The 23240-nt window shown below is 57.5% G+C and overlaps 1 protein-coding gene across 3 annotated transcripts in view; it reads right to left on the bottom strand.

The window, feature by feature from the left end:
- Positions 1–1157: 1157 nt before the first annotated feature.
- Positions 1158–23240, bottom strand: part of MPP2 (MAGUK p55 scaffold protein 2) — a 42999-nt gene continuing 20916 nt past the window's right edge. For all 3 annotated transcript variants that reach the window (XM_050934713.1, XM_050934711.1, XM_050934712.1), the window contains 9 exons: positions 22303–22452; positions 21300–21527; positions 12774–12905; positions 12140–12245; positions 11726–11794; positions 11399–11560; positions 9484–9686; positions 8824–8952; positions 1158–7360 (listed from right to left, as the gene is read on the bottom strand). In XM_050934713.1, the coding sequence (XP_050790670.1) occupies positions 7184–7360; positions 8824–8952; positions 9484–9686; positions 11399–11560; positions 11726–11794; positions 12140–12245; positions 12774–12905; positions 21300–21527; positions 22303–22452 (1356 nt within the window). In that variant the 3' untranslated portion in view covers positions 1158–7183. The remainder of the gene's footprint in view (positions 7361–8823; positions 8953–9483; positions 9687–11398; positions 11561–11725; positions 11795–12139; positions 12246–12773; positions 12906–21299; positions 21528–22302; positions 22453–23240) is intronic.

The raw sequence follows: 23240 nt of genomic DNA, 5'->3' as shown, positions 1-23240 counted from the left end.
GGACTGGATATGCAGACAGGCACCGCCCCCTCCGATTCAGGCATCAAACCAAGCATTGCAGCATCCGGACCAACTGCCCGGCCCAAACAGGGCCGGCTTTAGGCCTATTCCACCAATTGACCCAAATCGGGCCCCGCGCCTAAGAGGGCCCCGCGCCCAGTGAGAATCCCTTCCCTGGCTAGAGGCGCCTTTATAATTTTAACTCACTTGGCGGCACTTTGAGTCTTCGGCGGCAGGTCCTTCACTGTCTCCGAGTGTTCAACGGCACTTCAGCGGCGGGTCCTTCGCTTACTCTGGGTCTTCGGCGACAATTCGGCAGCGGGTCCTTCAGTGCTGCTGAAGACCTGGAGCCAGTGAAGGATCCACCACCGAAGTGCCTCCAAAGACTCAGAGCACTGCCCGGTGAGTACAACCCCACGTGGTTTTTTACATGTGATTTTTTTTAAGACATCCCTGCCAGGGCACCATCGAAACTATTTGAATTAGGCTCCAAACTTCCTAAAGCCAGCTCTGCACTTAGAAACCCTAACCCTAGGGCACCAGGGTTCCCCACATCAGCCCGGGGGCAGTGGTTTGCACCTGTCTACAGGTGCCACTGGCTCTTGGCACCTGCTCAGCTCCATGCAGCTGACATGCGTCAGCATCAGGAATGAGACCAATGCCCTAGAGTGTAGCCAAGGCCACGTTCACACACACCCAGCTCCCTCCGCACCTACTGATTCACGCACACAGCAAGCCCATGTGCACCCCCCCACACACACACACACCCCTCACCTCCATTCATTCAATTCCATCCAATGGCACTCACTCTTCCACACGTATGCACAGTCATCAGGTACTCACTAGCAAATGGCTCTGCGCAATAACCTGCCCCTCTCCGGTGCCTTCCCACTGTAGCTCTTCAGGCCTTTTACAGACACAAATATCCATTCGAACCCTTTCCAGTCTCACCTCCCCAGGAGATCAGCCCGTATAATTAACACCTCTCATACCAATTTTACGGCAGTGTAACTCACTTGGCTTCCTTGGAGGATGCCCCTGAAATGGCTGTGCCAAGGAGGACAAGATGAAAACAACACAGCCATCACACGTGAGGGTTTTCTGTTTGTTTTTTTTTTAATTTAATAAAAGTAACTGAAAAGTAACAAAAGGAGTTGCTCACTGACAGGTACATTGGATCAGCTCACATGACCGTAAAAGAAATGTGCAGCTTCCGGGCTCTGAGCATCTAGCAACACAGCTCAGAAAGTAACTAGGAATAGAAAAGTCAGTACAAAAGTCGTTGTCATTCATTCAATCGGACAAGAAGGGGCAGACAGATAGGGGAGGCCGTGGGGACATAACATTTTAAATTAGGGGCCAGCTCCTCCCCTGGTGTAAAACGCCATTGCTGGGAAAGCCCATCACAGCCCACGGCTACAGGGAACAAGTGGTGCCCGGCCTTTCCACGAGGCGCAGCCTGGCAGAAAGCTCCATGGGGCCATGCCCGCCCCGGAGAGAAACATATTTCCACGAAGGCATCCATACCCAAGACAGGGCCCTCGGCCGGCCTGGGCTGGAGGCATTGGGGCGGAGGGGCACCTGTGTAACTTCCCCTCCTGCCCTCACCCCATAGCCCTGAAAATGGTCCTTTGGGGCAGCAATCAGGCCTGATGTCATATGCCTCATGGACGGGTCGCCCCCCTCTCATACCAAACCAGCCACCCTGGCATGGCACCCCCACCAGAAGGGACATTTCAGACCAATGACCCCTCCCTGTGCCAGGGACCAAAGCTGCCAGAGGCTAAGCCCCTCTCGCCAGCCCCCCTCAACCCCATGGAGAGGAAAGCGCCTCCCACCCGCAGCTCCCAGGATCGGGCCCTTTGACCTGCCGGGTGGGAGAGTTTGTGGGTCCTGCTGCAAAAGGAGGCTGCCTGGCCAAGCGCAGGTCCAGAATCGTCACACGCCCCTTGGGTCAGGGTCACAGAGGGGACCAGGCCGCAGGGAGGGATGGCAGGGACCCCCACAGGTTCAGAGATTCCACCCTAAAACACGACGTGGTGTAAACACGGCACGAACCATCCAAATTCGCCGGCTTCTAACACACATGCATGAACAGCAATGCCGACCCGACACGGACATCACACCGCTGAGCTCTCTAACAAACACGAGTCTAAGAAATGGACAATTCCAGGGAGGCGAAGGGTAATTACCACCACTCACCAAAAACAAAGAGAAGAGGGAAAAAATCTTCCCACCTTGCCACTGCTCAGTGTTTACATCGAATCATTATGAACGCGCATGTGTTTCAAGGAGTCTAATGGAGACGCTCAGAGCCAGGAGCAGACTAGGAAATTGGAGATCGAACACATCCATTTCTCTTGTGGGTGGGGGCAGCGCAGGATCATTCACTATAGTGGATTTTAGTGACACATCCATATTATACATCGTCTTAAAATCCAGTTACTCCCACCCTTCAATAGGAAACAGAGCTTGGGACAGAAAAGGGGTTAGGGTAAAAACTGTTATTCGCCATCCCTGGCAGAGCAAATGTAAAATTAACACGGAGTGAGTCATCATCAGAAGTGACATTCACATGCATTAGTGCCCATTTGCCTGCACATGTACTCATGCATGAGCACATACGGAGGGGGAGGAGAGGGTCTCAGTGTCGACAACCTCAACTATTCAAAAATCATCAGTCCAGCCCCTCCCCAAAAAAATCAGGAGATTGGCTTTAAAGTCATGAGATTTTAACAACAATCGTTTTTAGTTGCCAAAAGAGGTCGGGGCCTTTCAGGGTTGTGTTTCCCCACAAACATGAGGGATAGACACTTACTTGAAAAAAAGCTAAGAGTCTTGTAGAATCACCTGACTCCGGGAGCTGGGGATTTGATTAATAAACAGTGTGAAAAGTGATAAAATGGTGAGAATTGGCAATTGTTTGACAGACACACATGCACATACACAACCACATCCCCGTGGGTACAGAGACAGAGACACAAACTCACAGGGACAGACACACACACACAGGGAAAGAAACTTATCCCCCACAGCCCCATTCTCTCATATAACCCCCAAGTCACCTACAGATGCAAAACAGTCCCTGGGGCAAAAAGTCCCACTGATTCACCCCAAACAAACCAGAACTTTCTGGACCAAATCAACCGAATTGCCAGGTTTCTGCTGGGTGCTGAGTCCTTTGGATAATCTAACAACCAGGCTGTAAAGCCTTCAAGCAAAACATTAAAAACCAACCAAAAATAACCCCAAAACGCTCCGATTTCAGAGCCTGGTGTTTTCTTTTCTTTACATAGATGGCGGTTTTTTAAACACGGGACATAAATCCTCTCCTCCGTGTTATCGCTACTATCTTACAACGGAAATGCACCCTGTGGACCGGGTTCTTGGCAAGAGACCTGGGGATCACTCCCCCAATGGAGGTGGGAACAGAAAGGGGGGGTACCGCTCAGAGGGGCATTTTAATAGCAAGGAAGCACGGTCCATTGAGCTGGAGTAGGGACAGTTTGGAGAGCACCCTCCCAAAGGCGGTCTGCATTGGAATTTGGGGGGGTAATCACCCCTTCCCAATAGGTGTCTCTCCCTGGCTCCCTCGGCCCCCCCACACCATGATGGCCAGCCGGGGAGACCCTAGCCACAGCTGCTTTTAAAGGGGAACTCCAGCCATTTGAGAAACAAGAACTTAAGGCCCAAATTTTTACAAGGGGCCCCACATTTGAGATGCCTGACTTGCAATCAATACACTAAGTCTGGGGAACCAGAGTAATGGGGGCCACGGACAGATCAGGGGGAGGGGAGGTCAGTGAATGCACCACACCCGTGGAAACCAGGCTCCAGTCATCCCAAGTCGGGCACCCAAAACTGGAGGCATCCCAGCTCCATGGGCGGCCATGGGGCCTGTGCATGGACTCCCCTGGTCTGGGTTGCCAGGGGCACACTGCAGCCAGGCCGGTTAGAAACAGTTTTGCCTTAAGATAAAACACTCAGCACATAAAGCCGTTTGGGAACAACCGCAAACAGCCCCTTCTTCGTTTAGGTGCCCGAGACTAGGCCAGGGCTCCCTTTGCCCTGCTGCAGCTGAGGCATGAGGTAGTTGTGGAGACCCAGAAACCTGCACTCCAGAGCAGAGGGAAGGACTTGTGGGCAGGGGCCGCGGGGATGGGAGTCAGAAGGCCCAGCCGCCACTGAAGCCAAGAGGAGACAGCATGGCCCACTGGACCAGGGATCCAGAGATTCTACCCCCAGCACTCCCTGAGTCACTTCCTCGCCCCTTTGTGCCTCAGTTTCCCCTCCTGCCACTTGTATATTGAGAGCGGAAGCCCTTCAGGGCAGGAACTCTCTGTGTATATACAGCAACTCGCACAACGGGGCCCTGATCTCACTCGAGGCCTCTAACGGCTTCAGAAATAATAACGATGTTGTGAGATTCCCAGGGACTGCGGAGATGTACTAGCCAGCTGTTAGCTGGCTCTTTGCACCGGTCAATCTCAAAGCGCTTGACCAAGGAGGGCAACATTGTCACCATTATCGCAAGAGGAAACTGAGGCCAGGGGCTAAAATCGCCTGTGGCAGGTAAGTCAAAGGAGGGCGGGACCAGCTAGCTTTAACATTTGATGAAGTCAGTTAAGTCTGTGTGGGGATTCGGCTAAAGAAATATGCAAGACCAAAGTCATTACCAAGAAAATAAATAAATAACTTCCCACCCCTCGCCGGGTTACTAACAAACCCGTCTGGTGATCAGATCAGCCCTTCCCGCCTCGGCTCTCACACCCATGCAGGCAGACAAGGCTGTGCACTGTCCACGCACAACCCCTGCCCTCCTCCTGGTTTTACTGATCTTTTTTCTAAGGCTGTTTGAGCAACAAACCCGATCCTAAACCGCAGAGCCAGCTGGCCCCCCGTTTTCAGGATTATCACCTCCCCTCCCCCTGCATTTTGCTGACTGTCTCGGTGGCACCATTTCAGAAAAATCCCAGGAGCAGGGCAAAGCTGCACTAGCATATAGAACCTCAGATGTGATCATTTCTCTCCGGCAAAGCTGGGACAAGGGGCAAAAAGTGGAGCCTATGGACCTATGAAAAGTTGGGGTGGGCAAACCAAGGTCATGGGGTGGCAATTACTCCCCTTACCCGCTAGCTTGTGATGCCCCCGGCTGGCTCCGCCTATCCAGTCATCATGGTCTTTATTTAATGCCATAAGTATTTTGCTGTCACTTTATAAATCCTAAAACCTACAGCTGGGGGTCTATGGTCCAGAATCTGAAAAGTATTTATGTTACTTACCTCTCTAGGTTCCACCACATCCCCAAAGTATCTGAGAGCCTCACCTACATTAACAGCTGTATTCTCAGCCCGCTCGCGTGGGGGAGTATTAACTTTAGCTCATTGGACAGGTGGGGAAACTGAGGCACTGAGGAATTAAGTGACTTGCCCAGGAGGCTGGAGCAGAGCCAGGAATCAAACCCAGACATCCTGTGTCCTACATCAGGGATGTAACAAGAAGATGCTCCTCAAGGGTTCCTCCTTCAACCATTTGGACCTTAAAGCTATTGATTTTCAGAGATGCTGCAATTCCCCTTCAATAGCCCCACAATCACATCCTCTAAGCTGGGGGCAGGAGGGAGAGACAGGGCGGCATTTCGGACCGTCGCTGGGACATTTGCAAACGTTCAGATTGGGAGGGGGGATAGTCCATCCGGCTCGGAGCCAGGAGCCGGGGGCTTGGTCTGTAAAGTGAGCTGAATTGTTGGCAGTGATTTAGCTGTGCAGTTGTTTGGTGCAGATCTCCCCAGAAGATTCCTTCTGCGCTTCTGCCCCGGGGCTCTGGGTCCCATTTCGGACAAATCCATCACGAGTTTTCTGCAGGAGCAGGTGAGGCAGGGCATGTGGTGGCTTCGTCTCTTTCAGATAGGGCATCGGAGCCCTGCTGATTTTTGTACCGTGCTCCGGCTGTCCTGGAATGGGACTGCTCCCCCGCGGCACCAAACTGGTCAGTCTTTTCCTCAGAAATTCTCCCCACCCCGGCCAGCCAGCCCCGAAGTAACAAGTCAGTCTTTGCTGGGGAGTAGCTGCGGATTCACGGCGGGGAATTAGTGAGTTAGCCTCTAAGGTTTATCCAAGAAGCCTATTGCGCCCACCAAGCTCATTTCCCTGGTGGACACGCCTCCTGCCCCGAACTCCCGAGATGGGTTAAGGGAGAATCTGATGCTCTAGCCCAGGGAGGTGATGGGCTCCAAACCCCCCCACACCCTCTCCACTGCATCCTCATCCCCACCCCGCTGGCCCAGTGGGGAACGATGAAGAAAGATGGCCAGGAATGCCTCTTTCCTGAGCTGGTTGGTCCATATTGAGATTTCCCCTGGCCTTGGCCAGTGCAGAGAGACGCCCTGAGCTGCCTCCAAGCTGCAAAGGGGTCTTGCAGGGGGCAGCTGGAGGTGGTGGCAGGCACCTCTCAGCTCAGGCTGGACCAGGAAGGTGGATGCAGCCAGGGCATGGAGCGGGCGGCTGGGTGAGGAAGAGAGAAACGCGCAGGGATGGAGGGAAATGCCAGCTGGCATCCCCAGATCTGTGCACCTCCTGCAGCATGCTTCACGCTGCCCTCCTCATACCTACCTCCCTCTGCTGGCTGCCAGGATCTGGCCCCAGGCACAGCCCTGGGGCTGGCTTGAAGGGGGACCCGGTGCCCACTCTGAGCACTAAAGTGGCTGTACTTGGTATCCTGGGCACTGCCCTGCCTTAGGCTGCTCTCTCAACCCTCCCCATGGCCACCCTAACCCTTCCTGGGAGGAAATGGGGGGTCACTGCCCCCCAGCCATGTGTCCAGGGCAGAGAAGCATCCTTCACTAGGGGTGCCCCTTGGGAATGCCCACAAGAAACTCTCTAACTCTGGCAAAGTTGGTTAAAACTCTGGGGGAGGGGATATTCAACAAGCACCCAGTCTCCTGCCTCGCTGCCCCTTACTGGCAGCTGCAGCTAGCGCCTGCCCTTGGAGGGACAAGACCTGTCTCGGGCCGCAGCTCCCCCAAAGACAGGCCTGGGACGCAGGCAGGGGATCTGGGTTCCTTGGCTTTGAGACGTCGTGGTTTGTGCAAGAGGGAAGGCCAAGGGGAGGTGGGTTGGCAGTGCCCTCTGCGTGGGGGAAGGGTGGGGAGGCCTTCGCTCCCAGCATGCCATCCCCCGTCATCCTAGTAAACCCAGCTGACCGGGACCCACTGGGGCTCTGCCCGCAGCCTCTCCAGGGCCTCCTGCAGCTGCTGGAATGTCCACTCCAGGTTGTCGTTGACCAGGCTGAGGTCGAAGTAGTGGCCGTAGCCACGCTGGATGCGGCAGCTCTCATCCACCGTCCGCTTCAGATCCACCTCCTGCCCAGACACAAGCCAGGATGCCGCCCGTTAGCCTTGCCCCAGAGCTCTGGGCATAGGGGAGGCTGGGTAATGAGCACCCGGCTCCATGGAGCTCGGGGTCCCAAAAGAGCTTTGCAAAGGTAAGCAGAGGTGCAAACGAGGCAGGGATCCCAGCAGAAAGAGGCATCTACCTCTGAGGTGGAGCGTGGCAGCCTTTTATACAGAAATTCTAGAGCTGAAATGCAGCTGCCTGTGGGAAGGGGTATGGCAGCCTTTTGAACGGCCACCCAGAAATGCTACGCAGCCCTTTGGGACAGGACGTGAAGACGGATCCTGTACTCAACCGAAGACAGATGGGGGACTGAGGGAGGCCGAATATGATGAATTATAAGCCAGGAAATATTCTTGGGGCAGGGACAGCGCCAGGCACACATGCAGAAAGCATCCATGGCAGGGGTCCCCAACGCAGTGCCCACGGGCGCCATGGTGCCCACGGGGGCATCTAAATGTGCCCGCATCCTGATCGGCGGTCGAGCATCCACCGAAATGCCACCAAAATATGGCAGCATTTTGGTGGTGACGCCTCTCTATGACGCCGCTTGCTGCTGACAAGCGGTGTCATCGAGAGGCGTCACTACCAAAATTCGGCAGCATTTCGGTGGATGCTCAACCGCCGCCACGGCAGCCTTTTAAACGGGAAGCGCTGAGCACCTGCCTCTAAAGGGGCCATGAGGGTCACCAGGAAGAACCAGCGGGGAGGAGCAAGCCCCGATCCCAGTGCATGTCGCACACGTGCTTGTGGACAGAGCCACCTGAATACCTGGGCACGCCCCGTGGAACTCAAGCCTGCCCCAGCTCAGCCATCCTGGGTCATGTGGGCCAAGGACAGAGGCGAAAGTAAGCTGGTCCGGTCCAGTGCAGCGTACCAGCAAGAATCAGTACACAGCCGACCATACCGGCAGGGGGCAGCTTCCTCAGGCCAGCGAGTTAAAGGGCCCGGGGCTCCCAGGAGCAGCCTTTAAATCATGGCCAGAGCCCTGCTGCCAGAGCCCAGGGGTAACAGCGAGGGCCGGGAGCCCCAGGCCCTTTCAATCCCCGCCCGAGCCCCGGGGCTCCCGGGCACCGCTGCAACTACTGCTACCATGGGGCCCCGGCAGTGATTTAAAGGGCCCAGGGCTCCCAGCCACCACTACCCCAGCCAGAGCCCCGGGCCCTTTAAAGCTCGATTTAAAGGGCCCAGGATTTAAAGGCCCCGCCTCTTCTGGTTGAGGCCCCACCCCCTTCTGATTGAGGCCCCGGCCCCCTGCTCAGGGGCATACCGGGGAGTCCTTTAAGTTACTTTCACCCCTGGCCAAGGACATGGCGTGGGCCAGGTGATCAGGGAAGGCCCTGCGATTCCAATGTCTCATGGCACCACGTGAGGGAAGGGGAGCTGGACCCCCTGCTCTCATGGCACCGTGTGGGGGCTGGCGTGGCCTCACCGTGAGCTGCTTTGTGGCCACGCCGCTCTCCAGCGCTGCCTTGTTCATGGCTCGGAGCGTCTCGTAGTCCGGGGCTTCGATGAAGACCACGTAGGGGACGAATTCGGCCGTTCTCAGCACCTTCACCGCCTGGATAAGACAGAGCCAGGCTGTCAGTGCAGATCTAGGACCAGGGGACGGGCGTGAAGGGGGACCGTGCAGCGGAAGGGGGCCGGGAATGGGACCCAGAGCATTTTCCCACTGCTCAGAGCCCTGGTGGGTAGCAACCCAATAGCTATTCCAGCTATGGCCACGGGGAGACAGTGTTTCCTGATGGTTACGGCACTAGGCTGGGAATCAGGAGACCTGGGTTCTACCCCTGGATCTATCACTGACCTGCTCTCTGCCTCAGTTTCCCCACCCACCGTTTGTCTTGCTAGCTGCATTTTAGGGCAGGGACCCTTCCCCTGCTGGTGGGCACCGCCCACTAGGTGTGTGACCAGGCTCAGCAGAGAGGCCGGGTACTCAGTGGGTCCCGGACCGCGCTCCCCTCCCAGTCAGGCCTGGGACAGGTGGCTGGGATGGGTACAGGGGAAGCCTGCCTCGCCTTAGCCCGAGCCCTAACTTCCCCTCCAGTATAACGAGGGGCTTCCCAGCGGGGCCTGTCCCCGCAGCGCAAACCTGCGGGTTCACATCCAGGATGCACATCTTGCCGGACTCCACCACCTCGTGGATGGAGTCGATCTTGGTGCCGTAGAGGTTCCCCTCATACTCCCCGTGCTCCAGGTAGCGGCCAGCCTTGATGTCCGCTTCCATCTCCCCCCGCGACACGAAGCAGTAGACCTGGCCGTTCCTCTCGTGGTCCTTGGGCTTCCGCGAAGTGTCTGCCAAGGAGCACGGGAATAACATGGCACGTCCGCTGTAAGCGCGAGTTACTGAATGACCGGAGAGGGGACCGCACTGGAACTTCCGACCCAAACACCCCCCAACTCCGGGAACCCAGAGAGCCAGTGCCATGCTCTGGGACCTTCCCTGTAATGAGCAGAACCAGAAGCCCAGGTCCAGACACCCCCCAACTCTGGGATCAAGCTGGGGGATCAGCTTGAATCAAAACTTTGGGAACCAGTCCCCAGCCCTCGCCGTGCGGCTGGCCCGTCTCCCTACACTGGGCTGAGCCAGAACCTCAAGCCCAAACACTCACAACCTTTGGGAAACAGCAGCTCTAGCTGTCACCTGGCTGAATGGCGTGTCGGTGTCGGAAGCCACTAAGTCCTGCCTTGCGAGCTCAGGGACAGCTCGCTTGATTTCAAAGCGCTTACAGGGAGATTGGAGCGGCCCGTCCCACTGCACCCCTCTGGGGGTTCTTTGTTGGCTGCAGCCCATCTGGCAGCAGCAGGATCCTGAAATTCAAGGGGCGACGCACCCCACATTCCACAAGTGGAGGATTCATGGCAAAGGGGCCTGCTTGCAACGGGGGAAGTATCATGCCTCCAGCCCTACAATGACACAACAGGCAAGGGGTTTGGAGATCGGGTGAGCAGCCTGCTGAGTATCTGGCTGCTTCCTGGATCCCCCTGAGCCTCTTGGATCTGGCAAAGCTGGCCAGCCTCATTTGCAGAGTCTCAGCACAGGCTGCTTCCCTTGTTCAGCCTGGGACTGGCACCAGAGCCGGCCCACTCAGAGACTCCGTTCCAGGGGCCACATGGGGGCTGGGAGGACACGGTGGGGGGGTAATTAACCAACCAGATCTCTCAACAGTTCAGTGTTCGGGATCAGATTCGATCTGACTCTGGATCCATCCTTATTTATCACCCACACACCCTGGCTCAATTACATCTCCCCTCACAAAGCCCCCTAGCACAGACCCCCTCCCCTCCCTCCTGCCACTGCCGCAGGAACGTGGATGGAAGGCAGACGAGCTGCAGGGTGGACTTTTCCTCACCAGAGAGTGCTGCTCCATTACAAACAGGCCTACCTGTGCCCTCACCTCCCCGTCAATTACAGTCCCAAGCGACTCCCCATAGGACCCCCATGCGCCATGAGGCCTCTGGGTCCCCCCATGCTCATCACACCCATAAGCAGCAGCACAGCGGCCAGCCAGTTCCGATGAGCCTGGAGGGCTGGAAAGACCTTGCTGTGCAGGACATGCTGCCCTGGCTCCTAGCCAGACCCCGGGCCAGCGTCAGTCTGCCTGGCTGGCTCTCCAGACCCTGTGCTGAAGGACAGGGCAGGGGCTTTTCCTCCCCAGGATCTGACAGCTGCCCTGCCCGGTGCTCCAGGCACCTTCATTCCAAACCTCTGAGTGCGTTCCCCAAGGGCCAGCCGTGCGTGAGGCAGGGATGCCCACGCCAGCCAGCCGCAGGACACGCTAGAGGGGACCCAGCGCCATCCAGAGGCACAAGTCACATGAGGCCAGGCCATGTGTCACAGTCAGCACCACACCAGCCCCCTTCGGAGCAGGGGGCAGATTAGGGAAAAGAGATCAGGGTGCAGATTGGGCTTAGCACTGGCCCCAGGAGGCAGCGCACCCCCTCTGGAGCCCCTCCCCTGCTCCCAGAAGGGCTGGGCAGGGGTGGGGGAGGCAGTCTTTACTCACATGGGATGGTGGTCCCGTAGCGCGCCTGGTCCGACATGATGAGTTTGTTCTTGAGGCTGCGCCGCCCGACGCCCTGGGCCCCGATCAGCACCAGGGTTTTCCTGCGGAACGGAGGCATGCGGGCCACCTCCTCGTAGATCAGCAGCTCGTGCCGGTCAAACTCTGGGCAGGATGGAGAGGGGACAACAGTCAGCGCCGGTCGGGGAACGGGGCAGCACGCAGTGGAAGGGGGAAGGATAATTTTGGGATTCGGGACAAGATCCGGACTAGGAGGCAGGAGGAGGAGAGGGATGCCCACCCAGGGCGTGGGCAGCCTGGGGCACTCACCTGCATTTTTCGTGGTCAGGTACATCATCCTCTTCTTCCTCTTCCCGCTGAGGCTGCCGCACAGGGCACCTGCCGAGAGCAGAACGGACTCATTCAGCCGTGGGCAAGCCGAGCGGGAATCTGATGCTGCCACAGGCAACCCCAGCAGGGATCGGGGTGCTGGCCTGGCTGGAGATATTCCTCAGGGTGTGGGGTGTTAGGGCAGTGCCACTGCAAACCCCTAGGACACAGCCAGGGTTTGTGGGGGCCCATCACCCCCTTGTGGGCACTGGCCACCAGGCGGGGCGCTGGCCTGGCTTGCCGTAGGGGGCAGGGGGGGTTGGGCAGCAGGGCTCCCCTGCTGTGCTTTGGGGATGGGGAGCAGGGCCCTGCATGCACTGGGGCCGGCCTGGGGCATCCGTGGGCGCCTCCTACCAGATGTGGGGGGGACTTCCAGGTCACGCTTCACAAACGCCTTCCGCTTCTCCTCCAGCAGCTGGCTCGGGATGAGGCCGGCGCTGCCGCCCTCCACGTGGCAGGCCTGAAACAGCACCCGGGCACGGTGAGCCAGCCAGGGTCCCCACAGCCACTGCCTGTCTTACAGGGGCCCTTACGGCCCCCACTCCCAGAGCCCCACACCTGGGGCCCACCAGAGCCTCCACCCTCTGGAGCACCCCTCACAGCCCCATTTTCAACCCTCTCCAAGGGCGACCCACAACCCCATCACTACAGCCCCCTTCCCCCACCCTGGGGACACCCACAGCGCCCCCACCCTGGGGCCACCCACAGCTCCCTTCCAGGGAGCCCCCTCCACCCACAGCCCCCATCCCCAGACCCTCACCCCACAGCCAGCTGCCGTTGAGCTCCATGGCTGCCGTCAGCGCCATCCCTCGATCCCACCAGCAGTGACCATGGGATCCCCTCGCCAGCCCCTTCATGCCTTGGGGGTGGGGGGTGTTCCATGTGGCATGACCCTCCCACCTCGGTAACCCATCCCTCCCATCCAAGCCATCCCAGGCCTGGGTCATGCCAAGCGGTGGGGGATTTGGGACCACCCAGCTGTCCTCACCTGCCACCAGTTGGGGTCGTCCTGGTTGACGATCTGCAGCAGGTCCCCGGCCGTGAATTTTAACCCTGCCTCCTTGCAGGGGATGAGGTTATCGCTGGCCGGGTCGTAGTCAAAGTGGGACTTCACGAACACCTACGGGGAGAGCGGGGGGGTCAGCCCCAGGCAGGGAGAGCAGAGGGGCCAAGCTCTTTGGAAAATCCAGGCCCCGCTGGGCAGTGCCGAGCACCTGGAAATCCAACCATGCTTGTGAAAAGCCAGGGAAAGCGTGTGACAGAGACCAGCGGGTCTCAGACAGTGGGTTGGTGCCCCATTGTAATGAGGTCACCAGGGCTGCTGTTAAACTTGCTGGGGGGCCGGGGCTGAAGCCAACATCCAAGCCCCATCGCCCAGGGCTGAAGCCATAGACTCCGGCTTTCCATCTGCCGGGTGGGTGCTTGTGCTCGACACCCCCTGCCCCTGGCCCTGCCTCTTCCCGCCCCACCCCCATTCCACTCCTTCCCCAAAGTCCTCTCCCCACCCCGCTCCACCCCCTTCCACCAAGTTCCCGCCCCGCCCTGCCTCTTCTCCGCCTCCTCCCCTGAGCGCGCCACGTCCCTTCTCCTCCCCCTCCCTCCCGGAAAGTCCTAAGCGCTGCTAAACAGCTGTTGGGCAGCGGGGGGGCAGGAAGCGCTGGGAGGGAGGGGCAGGGCTGCCCAGAGGATTCAGGGGGCCTGGGGCAAAGTGGGGAGCTGCGGCGTTTGTACTCACCCGGCAGCGGTCCGGGTCTTTGGCAGTATTTCGGCAGCACGGGGCCCCTCAGTCGCTCCACGTCTTCGGCAGCACTGAAGGGCCCCCCGCTGCCGAAAGGCCGCCGAAGACCTGGACCGCTGCCAGGCCAGGGCTTGTGGGGCCTCTGCAGGGCCTGGGGCAAATTGCCCCACTTGCCCCCTCTGGGCAGCCCTGGGAAGAGGGAGAAGGAGGCGGCAAGGCGGTGGGGGGAGCTTGGCTGCTGGTGGATGCAGAGCACCTGCTAATTTTTCCCCCCAGGTGCTCCAGCCTCAGAGCACCCATGGAGTTGGCGCCTATGGCTGAAACCCTCAAGCTTTGGGGGCCCCCCAAGGCAGGAGGCTCAGGCTTCAGTCCCCCTTCCTGGAGTCTTGTAGTAATATTGGTTGTCAGGAGGGGGCCTGCGGTGCAATGAAGTTTGAGAACCCTCCCCCAGCCCAAGGAACAGAGCTGGGAGAGACACACTGACTTAGGTTGGATGAAACAGCCTCCGGCTCTCACTCAACGACGGGGTCATAGTTATGCCTGGTACACAAGAGGAGCCGAGGACCAGAAATCAATGAACCAAAATCGGGGTGTCGGATATTAGGCCTAATTGGTGGACCCAATAATGAGGGGGTGAGATAGTCCACCCACCGCTCCCTCTCTCATAAGAGATTGGTTTGCTGGCCAAGACTGATCAGAGAGACGCCATGAAAAGCAATGCCCTGAACAGCCCCATATTGCTACAAGCGTGCCAGACCTCTGAGCGCCTGACCAGGCCTCACGCTGGACCCGTTCTTCTCCGGTCACGAGGTTGCAAGTGAAGTTGACACCACAGAGAGAAGCTGCATTTTCCAGCTTTGCTGTGCTTTCCTCTCTCTGTTTGTGTTTGTCTTGTGAGAAAGGGGAGCGGATTGTATCCAGCCCATCCCCGCCAACTTCTCCCATTGGCCCCGGACGGGACAGTCATCACCATCCTGAACACCATCCAGGAGACTGTCCGACCGGGGCCTTGGCCTCTGGAAACTGCCCCCAGCTCAAGGGAACGCGGGAGGTTGTAACAATGAAAGCCTGACTTCAAACCTTACTCTTCAAATGCTTCTTTTCTGTACCTTTACCAAAGGGCGCCCAGGGTTTCCAGTGGGGGGTTGCCCTGGGACTAGCCAGCTGACGTCTCGGGACACCAAACCCTGACCTGAGTCGGACGCTGTTTAATATTGGGCAGTGACTGGGTTACAGAAACACCTTGGGCCCACAGAGTCCATCTAGATAACTAGGACAGACCTCAGGGCAAAGCCTCCGTCAACTCCCCATGTGCAGGCCATGGGGTGCTTGCTGGGGGGCACAGCCAGGACCCTCCATCGCTCCCCAGACTCTCAGCTATTAATAACAAAGAGTCTGAGTCTAGCTGTTATGGCTGCAAAGAAAACCTTGGATGGGAGAGAGCCGAGCATAACTGATGCCTGGGCTTGCCCCGCCGGGAGCAGGGGCCAAGGGGGGGCCCCCACAGGGAGCAAATGTGAAGGGGGATCGGGGGACCCCCATCAGGAGTAGGTGTGGAGGGGCAGGCATGGGTGAAGAGAGTGGCTGGGGGGCCCCTGCTTGGATTAGGGTGAGGGGGGCCGGGGGAGCCTCTCTGGGATCAGGGGTGAAGCGGAGAACCCCACAGGGAGCAAATGTGAAGGGGGACTGGGGGAGCCCCATCAGGAGTAGGGGTGGAGGGCATGGCTGGGGGGTGCCCTGCCTTGATCAGGGGTGAAGGGGGGGGCCCCACAGGGAGATGTAAAGGGGGACCGGGGGAGTCCCATTGGGAGTAGGGGTGGAGGGAGTGGCTGGGGGGGGCCCACTGGGATCAGGAGTCAAGGGGTGGCCGGAGGAGCCCCGCCAGATCAGGGGTGAAAGGAGGCCCCCACAGGGAGATGTGGAGGGGGACCGGGGGAGTCCCATTGGGAGTAGGGGTGGAGGTGATGGTTGGGAAGGCCCCGCCTGGAGCAGGGCTGGAGTGGGTGGCTGCGGGGGGCCCTGCTGGAGTCAGGACGGGCTGGGGAAGATGCAGGGGGACTCTGCCTGCTCCCCGCTCTGAGGTAACAAGCCGAGACAAGCTCCAAATAGCACATGGAGACACAGGGGCCAGAGCTCAGCCTATCTCCTGCTTGCCTCTCGCTGCCAGGCGCCTTTCAGTGCCCGGGCCCTGCGGCGCATGATGCTGAGGGAGCAGATGCCAGGGCCGGCTGACAGGTCCCGCTTTGTGCTCAGCCGGGGTGGAGGGGAGGAGGGGAGAAACGTGTCCAGAGAGTCAAAGGCAGGTGTCGTGTGCTCCTGTCTGCATCGAGCAGCTCTGCCCTCATGCCCTCCACCCCAGCTCCGTTCCTGCCAGGCATCGGCTGGCAGGAGCCAGGCGAACAGGCTGGAGCAGGGTGGGGCAGGCAGTGCTGGGACAACGTCTTGGATACAGGCTAGAAGGGAAGATGAGTTGCCTGGAGGAACAGGCCCTGATCCCCCTAAATTTCTCCCCCCCCCATATTGTGCCTTCCCCAGCCAACCCCAAATTCAACCCCCTGCCATGCCCGCTCTGCCCACCCCTTAAATGTATTGCCTCCCACCACGCCTTCCTCAGCAACCCCTTAAATTCCTCCCCTGCTGTGCCGATAACAGCTGGGCTCTATTCCCAGGCCTGCCATCGACTCCTGGTGTGACTCTAAGCAAGTATCACACACACATGCATGTGCCTCAGTTTCCCCCACCTGGAGAGCACTTCCTGCAGCCACCACCTAGGCAAGGCCAGTCAGCCTGTGCAATGGGAGCAGGGGGTGCTCAGCGCCTCTGAAGCCCTTTCAGTGACACGTTGGGTCCAGCCCTGCCCAGACATATGCCACCGGTCTGCCCGAGCTGGGGATCGCCCCTCCCAGCTGCTGGGTAGACAGACCCTCAGCAACTGCTCCAGTTTACCCCTGCCAGGGCTGCAACACTCCTCCTGGAAGCTGAGAGCCAAGCTGGCTTTTTTCGGGGTCATGCGTCAACAGCAGCGATTATTACAATAGCATCTATCCATGACCAGGCTCCCAGGCACAATGGTAATACAAACCATTAATAATAATAACCCAGCTTGACTCCCAGATCCCAAGGAGTGTTTGCAGGGTGAGGGGGCACGGGGGCTGCTTTATTTGTAAATAGAGTCAATAACATTAACCCCATTACGCCCCTTAGAAGCCCTTTGCAGAGCAGAATCACATTTCAAGTAACCCTTGACAGACACCCCTGCATTAATAATCTCCAGGGGCCCAACCTGCCACCTCTGGATCTAAAAAACACATGTTTCTGCAGCTTCAGCTAAAGCACCAGCTGTGGTACCTTGGAGCCAGGCATCGACTCCACCCTCTAAATCCAGCCCAGCTACTAGAAGGGAGAAAAAGTCGCATTTGGCCAGCTTGATTCGTCAACCACAATGGCTAAAAAAAATTGTTTTGTTTTTTTTTAAACAAAAGCCAAGATCCTCACATAATCCCCTGACTCCAGGAGCTGGAGCTTTGAGGAAATAAAACACCAAATACTGCAGCTGGCAATACTGCTGCTGATCTCAGCTGGGATCCCTAAGTGCTGCTGTCAGAGAAATAATATTTTTTGAGTCGTGTGTGCAGCCCAAAATCCCAGCGGGTATGCAATGGGCACCTCAATGCCAATGAATGCTTATCCTGGTGCAGCAGAGAACTCGGGCTCAGCTCCACAACTGGCTGCCAGTGTCAGCCACAAGCCCCTGCCCGGCTATGTTTCATGCACCTCCCTCCCTGTTTCTATTTACTGGACATCCTTTTTAATATTTATTGCTGAGAGATAATCCTCTTTCATTCCACAAAGGGAATGCTTATCCATCCCTTTTCCCCCACCTCCCAGCCAGCAATCGCCGTACCAGCCCATCAGAAGTGCCCTCTTTCTCTTCACACACTTGTCCACCCACTAACTTCCTGTCTATCTATTTTGTTAAGATTTTGGTTGCACTTTTCCCTTCACCTCCTTATCTATGCAGTCCCTATCCATGGCCCCACAAGGTCACGGGACCTCCTGGTCAACCTCCTCCTGGATCCTGGCTAAAATGGTGATCTATAAACCAGGGAGAAGAGGTTGGCCGATGGGGTCTCCTGTGACTGTGGGCAGGGCCGGCTTTAGGCCAATTCCACCAATTCCCCCGAATGGGGCCCCGCGCCTAAGAGGGCCCCATGCCAGTGAGAATCCCTTCCCTGGCTAGAGGCGCCTGTTTAATTTTTACTCACCTGGCGGCGCTCTGGATCTTCAGTGGCACTTCGGTGGTGGGTCTTTCGCTTGCTCTGGGTCTTCGGCAGCGGGTCCTTCAGTGCTGCCGAGGATCTGGAGCGAGTGAAGGACCTGTTGCCGAAGTGCCGCCGAAGACTCGGAGCACTCTCCAGTGAGTACAAGCCCCACATGTTTTTTTACATGTTTTTTTTTTAAGTCATCCCTGCCGGGGGCCCGTCGAAACTGTTTGAATTGGGCCCCGCACTTCCTAAAGCCGGCCATGATTGCGGGACCCATTTCTGATCCTCCATCCGCTCACGCATCCGGGCAGAGTTCCTCTGGACGGCGTCCACTGGCTCCCTTGACACCTTCGAGGAGCAGCGAGTGCCGACCGGGGTTCTCCGCTCGGTGTCCCCGTCAGGTTCCCTTTTTTTGACCCTTTGATCTCACTCCCGCCCCTGTTATCTCATTAGTTGTCCCCGAGAATTATCTGGTTTCCAGGCCCTGTGGCTCCGCCCCTTAGGCTGGGGGGAGGGTCCTTTAGCAGTAGGCAGGACTTCCTGGTTCCCAATAGGCACTTCCTGTCTGTCTGTCTGAGCTTTTATCACAACCCCAGTCCCTGCAGTGTCCCCAGCACCTCCCAGATCCAGCAGCCCGGCCCACACTAAGAAAATGGGGGGTTAGCGCCTCTGGGAGCTCAACGGTGTTAACTGTTAAATCGAACCAGTGCAGAGAGGGGTTTAAAACTCATCTTGGCTGGTCATGGTTAACCCCAAGAGCTTGTCCACACTGGGAAAAGGGGGGGCTTGCTAATATGCTGCACTTTGTCTTGGGATGGGAAAACCGACAGAGCCGACCCTGAAGTCGCCCCCTAGCCTACGCTGATGGGAGATTTTCTGTTCACCTCTCTGAACGTCAGCTGAGCGGAGAGAACCACTCTGTGTTTTGTCTACACTAGGGATTTCTGCCAGCACAATGGTACCGGTCAGGGATCACACTTCTTCCTGCCTCTGAGTGACACTGCTATGCCAGCAGAAGCCTGAAGTGTAGACAGGGCCCTGGTGCTGAGTGAAGGCAGCTGTAGTTTGAACAGGTGTGAGCTGGCCTACGTCAGTGGTTCTCACTGTCATCCGTGGAGTTTGATCCCAGCACCAGCCAAACCCCGCCCCGGGCCCTGTGGCTGCCACAAGGGCAAAGCCCACAGCCCACCTTGGCAGGAGCATGGCCAGGAAGGGAGGGGTTATCGAAACTGCTGAGACAAGGAAATTCTCCTGGGGGTGTGGGGAGAGCTGGGGGATTAGAGAGGTAAACACGCACCCCACCCTCGCCACTGATGGGATTATCTGCCACCGAATCCAGCACAGACAGACGGGGAACGGCAACAACCAGCAAGGAAACAGGCGCCTTCATATATACTCCACAGCTACACACAAAACCACGTACAGGCCTGCATATTACACTCACATACACACCTTCATATATACTACACAGCTACACACACAGGCCTGCGTATAACACACACCCACAGAGCTCACATATATACCACACAGCTGCACACATGGCCCCCTATACATACACAGATACACACACACGCACCTGCATATGTACTACACAACTACACACATGCACACACACAGGCCCACATCTACACTACACACACAGGCCTATCTATATACCACACACACACACACCTGCACATGCATCGTCATCTCCCTGTTACACATGGTGAAACTGAGGCACACAGTGGGGGAGGGGCTGTCCCAGGTCACATAGCCAGCATGTACCTAGACTTGTGAGCCAACAGGCAAACACACGTGCCGGGGGAGCACACCCCAAACACACTAGCAATCACACCCCTGCACACCTATCCACCCCACCTCCCGGAGGCAGAGATAAGCCCACAGCACCTGAGAGGCCTGGGATGGAGGGAGCAGGTGATGGGAAGACTTGGCTCAGACAGGCCAGTACACTGGGGCCGGAGCTGTCACTGAGGTGTCACCGAGCACCCCCATTCCCTGAAAGAGAGCCCAGCCCCCACCCCAAAGAGAATCCAGACGGCTGTTGGACCCTCCCCTGGGTTTATTCAGAGGCCCCTGCAGCTGGGGAAGGCAGGAGAGGCCGGTGCCGGGGCCACACTTGGTTCAGTTCTATTACGCCGCTGAGCACATTTGAGCTGACAGCTGCTTATTAAATTCTTCCAGTTCCCTGCCCAAGGCATCCCCACACAAATTCCCTGCTGGCCTTCTGACGGAACACTCCCCGACTGGGGGCAGACCGGGGTGAGGAGGGTAAGCACATGGAGATTTATAATGAGGTGCAGCAGCACATGTTTCTCAGCAGCCTGAGGAGGGGTAATAAACAGGGGATGCCATGCATGTGCCCCATGTTCCCAGGGGTGGTATAAAGAGGGGGTGCAGTGTACATATACCTGAAGGGTGGTATAAAGAGGGGGTACAATGCATAAACCCCGTTACAGCCTGCATCCCATGTTCACCCCTTTCATAGGACTATGCTAAATGTTGTACGAAGTATACTTTGTCATTTGAAAACTCATAATCCGCTGAACATTATTGCGCTGGTAAACTGTGTGAATCAACATTGCAGGCAAAGTTATAAGATTCTACTGTATAACATTACTCTGACATGCTCTAAGTTAAAGGAAAGCAGATTCAGACCAGTTTTTCAGAGACAAAAGCCCCTCGCTATTACCTACTCAAGCAGCCATTCTCCAGCGGGGTGGAGAGGTAAACAAGAAATTCACATTCAATCATAGGGACGGTTTAAACATCACGTCCACAACAGACTGCACGTCACCATGAGTCAGCCAGGATGTTTCTAGCACATGAAATTGAATTATAGAAAAGGGAGGAAAACACCTGACTTAATTCCTCTTCTTACCATCTCTCTGCTGATGCCATCAAGAATATGCTGAACTAAGTGGGCAGAGTCCCGCCAGCACAGGCTCCTGTAAGCGTTGGGTGAGAAAAACCCTTTTGCTTTTAAGCTCATTTCACTTGCTAAGCTTAGACGTTAGGTGGCATTGTTCTCTCTTTATTTTGCTTTGTAACCGATTCTGACTTTTAAGCCTCATGACTTGCAATCACTTAAAATCTTTCTTTCTATAGTTAATCGATTCGTTTCACTGTTTTATCGAAACCAGCATCTTAAGGGGGATGATAACAAGATGTGTGGATATTGTTTTCCTTTGACAAAATGATGGACTTTATCTGAGCTTGTTCTGCACAGCGAGCGGACCGGGCAGTAGAGAACGCACATTTCTCAGGGCAAGGCTGGGGCTGGGACTCTGCTGGTGTTCTGCAGTGCAATGCATGCGTGGCTGGCTGATAGCACTCTGTACTGTTTAGCAGGGAGCAGGTCACATACTGGAGGCCGTGTGGTCACGAGCCAGGAGTGGCTGCTCACCAGCCAAGCAGCGTAAAAGGCATCGCAGTTCGGAGAACCACTACTCTGCAGCCCAGATCGCACCCTGGGGAACGTCACACCCCCACATACCCGAGCGGGGGGCCCTACCTGCCGGGGCGGGGGAGGCTCCTGATAACTGGGTAGGATCTTGAGGACCACGCTGCCGGTGGCGCTCTTCAGCATCTCCTGCAGCACCTTGGGGTCATTGCCCACTTCCTTGCCGTTCACCTCCTTGATGACGTCGCCCACGTGCAGCAGGCCCTGCTGGTCGATCATGCCACCGTGCAGGATTCGGGCGACCACCAGCTCGCCCCGCTCCACCCGGAAGGTCACGCCCTGCAGGCAGAGGGGGGGCACACACCTCAGCACCTGGCCCTGTGATGGCCAGACCCCCGGAGAATCATCCCCACACACCCCTATCCTCACACCTCCTCCCCTCAGACTCAGCTTCCCCACACATCTCCTCCCCTCACACTCACACACCCACATCCCATCCTCACACTCACAGCCCCCACCCAGCTTTCCCCACACATCTCCTCCCCTCACACTCACACACCCCATGCTCCCACATATCCCATCCCTCCACTTGCACATCTCCCCTCACACAAGCAGCCCAACACCTCCGTCCCCACACAATCCCTCCCCCACACACACTCCCATCCTCGCACACCTCCTCCCCCTCACTCCCATCTCTACACCCCATTTCCCCTACTCAGACACACACACCCTCCTTCACATACACACACACACACACACACACACACCCTGCAGCCTCCTCCCCCCTAAACAAACACACCCTCCCCTTCCCCTCCCTGCAGCGATGCTGAGCTCCGGTGCCTCGCCAAGCATGGGACAGACTGATTAATAGAGCAGCACTGATGCCCTGCTGGGTGTGGGGAGCTCTGGATGGCAGCCAGCGCTGTGGGGGAAGGGACTGTGGCTGGACCCTGGAGGGACCTCCCCAGCCTGCTGTACAGACAGAGCTGGGGGGAACGGGGTACTAGAGAGCTGGTAATGCTCAGGACCAGCCTTCCTGTGGGACGTGCACGCCCCTGCCAGGCTCCCCGTGGGCACCCGGCTGGCTGACGGGAGCCCCCCACTCCAGGCTCACCAGGTGCTCTGCGGCCGTCTTGCGGATCCCCACCATGCGCACGGCATCCGGTGGCACCGGCTGGTTGTTGAACATGGGGTCCAGGAGGGGGCTGGGTGGGGGCGTCTCGTAGCTCTTGGAGGCCACTGAATCGTGGGTTTCCAGGAGAGACTGAGACCCCAGTGCAAGGGGGGACAAAGGGAGGGATGTTAGCAGGGGAGAAGGGGCTTTGTCCACTGCAAACAGAGTGCAGACAAGAAACAGACTGGATCTCTCCCGGATCCCAACCCACCCGGCACGGACCAGCTCCCAGCCTGTGTGATAAAGACCAGATCCCAGCCTGCGAAGCACAGACCAGATCCCAGCTGGATCCAAGCCTCTGTGGCACAGACCAGATCCCAGCTGGATCCAAGCCTCTGTGGCACAGACCAGACCCCAGCCAGCTCCCAGCCTGTGTGGCACAGACCAGATCCCAGCCAGTGTGGCACAGACCAGATCCCAGATGGATCCAAGCCCACATAACACAGACCAGATCCCAGCCTGACCCCAGCCTGCATGGCACAGACCAGATCACAGCCTGTGTGGCACAGACCAGATCCCTGACAGATCTCAGCCAAACTCTAGCTGATGAGGCTGGAACCAGCTCCCTGCCAGATCCGATCTCCACCCTGCGGCTGCTTTGCTCTCACTGTCTGTGCTGTTCACTCCCCACCTTCTCTGTGTATCCAGCTGCGGACTAGTGTCTAAATCCCAGACCAGGAGCTCCCAGGGGCAGGGGCAGGGGCAGGGGCAGGGGCGGGGGCTGGTTCTGGGGAGCTATTTGCCCAATTGGCCCCTGAGCCCAGGAGCGGGTCCACCTTCCAGAGGATAAAGCACTGAAAGCAACATCGTCTGGACTATGGCATGACCCAGATCCCAGCTAGAGCCCCCCCCCCCGTACACAGCCAGAGAGGCGTGAC

Source organism: Gopherus flavomarginatus, chromosome 25 (genome assembly GCF_025201925.1).
Source record: "Gopherus flavomarginatus isolate rGopFla2 chromosome 25, rGopFla2.mat.asm, whole genome shotgun sequence".
Taxonomy (NCBI): domain Eukaryota; kingdom Metazoa; phylum Chordata; order Testudines; family Testudinidae; genus Gopherus; species Gopherus flavomarginatus.
This window is presented reverse-complemented; position numbering and strand designations above follow the sequence as displayed.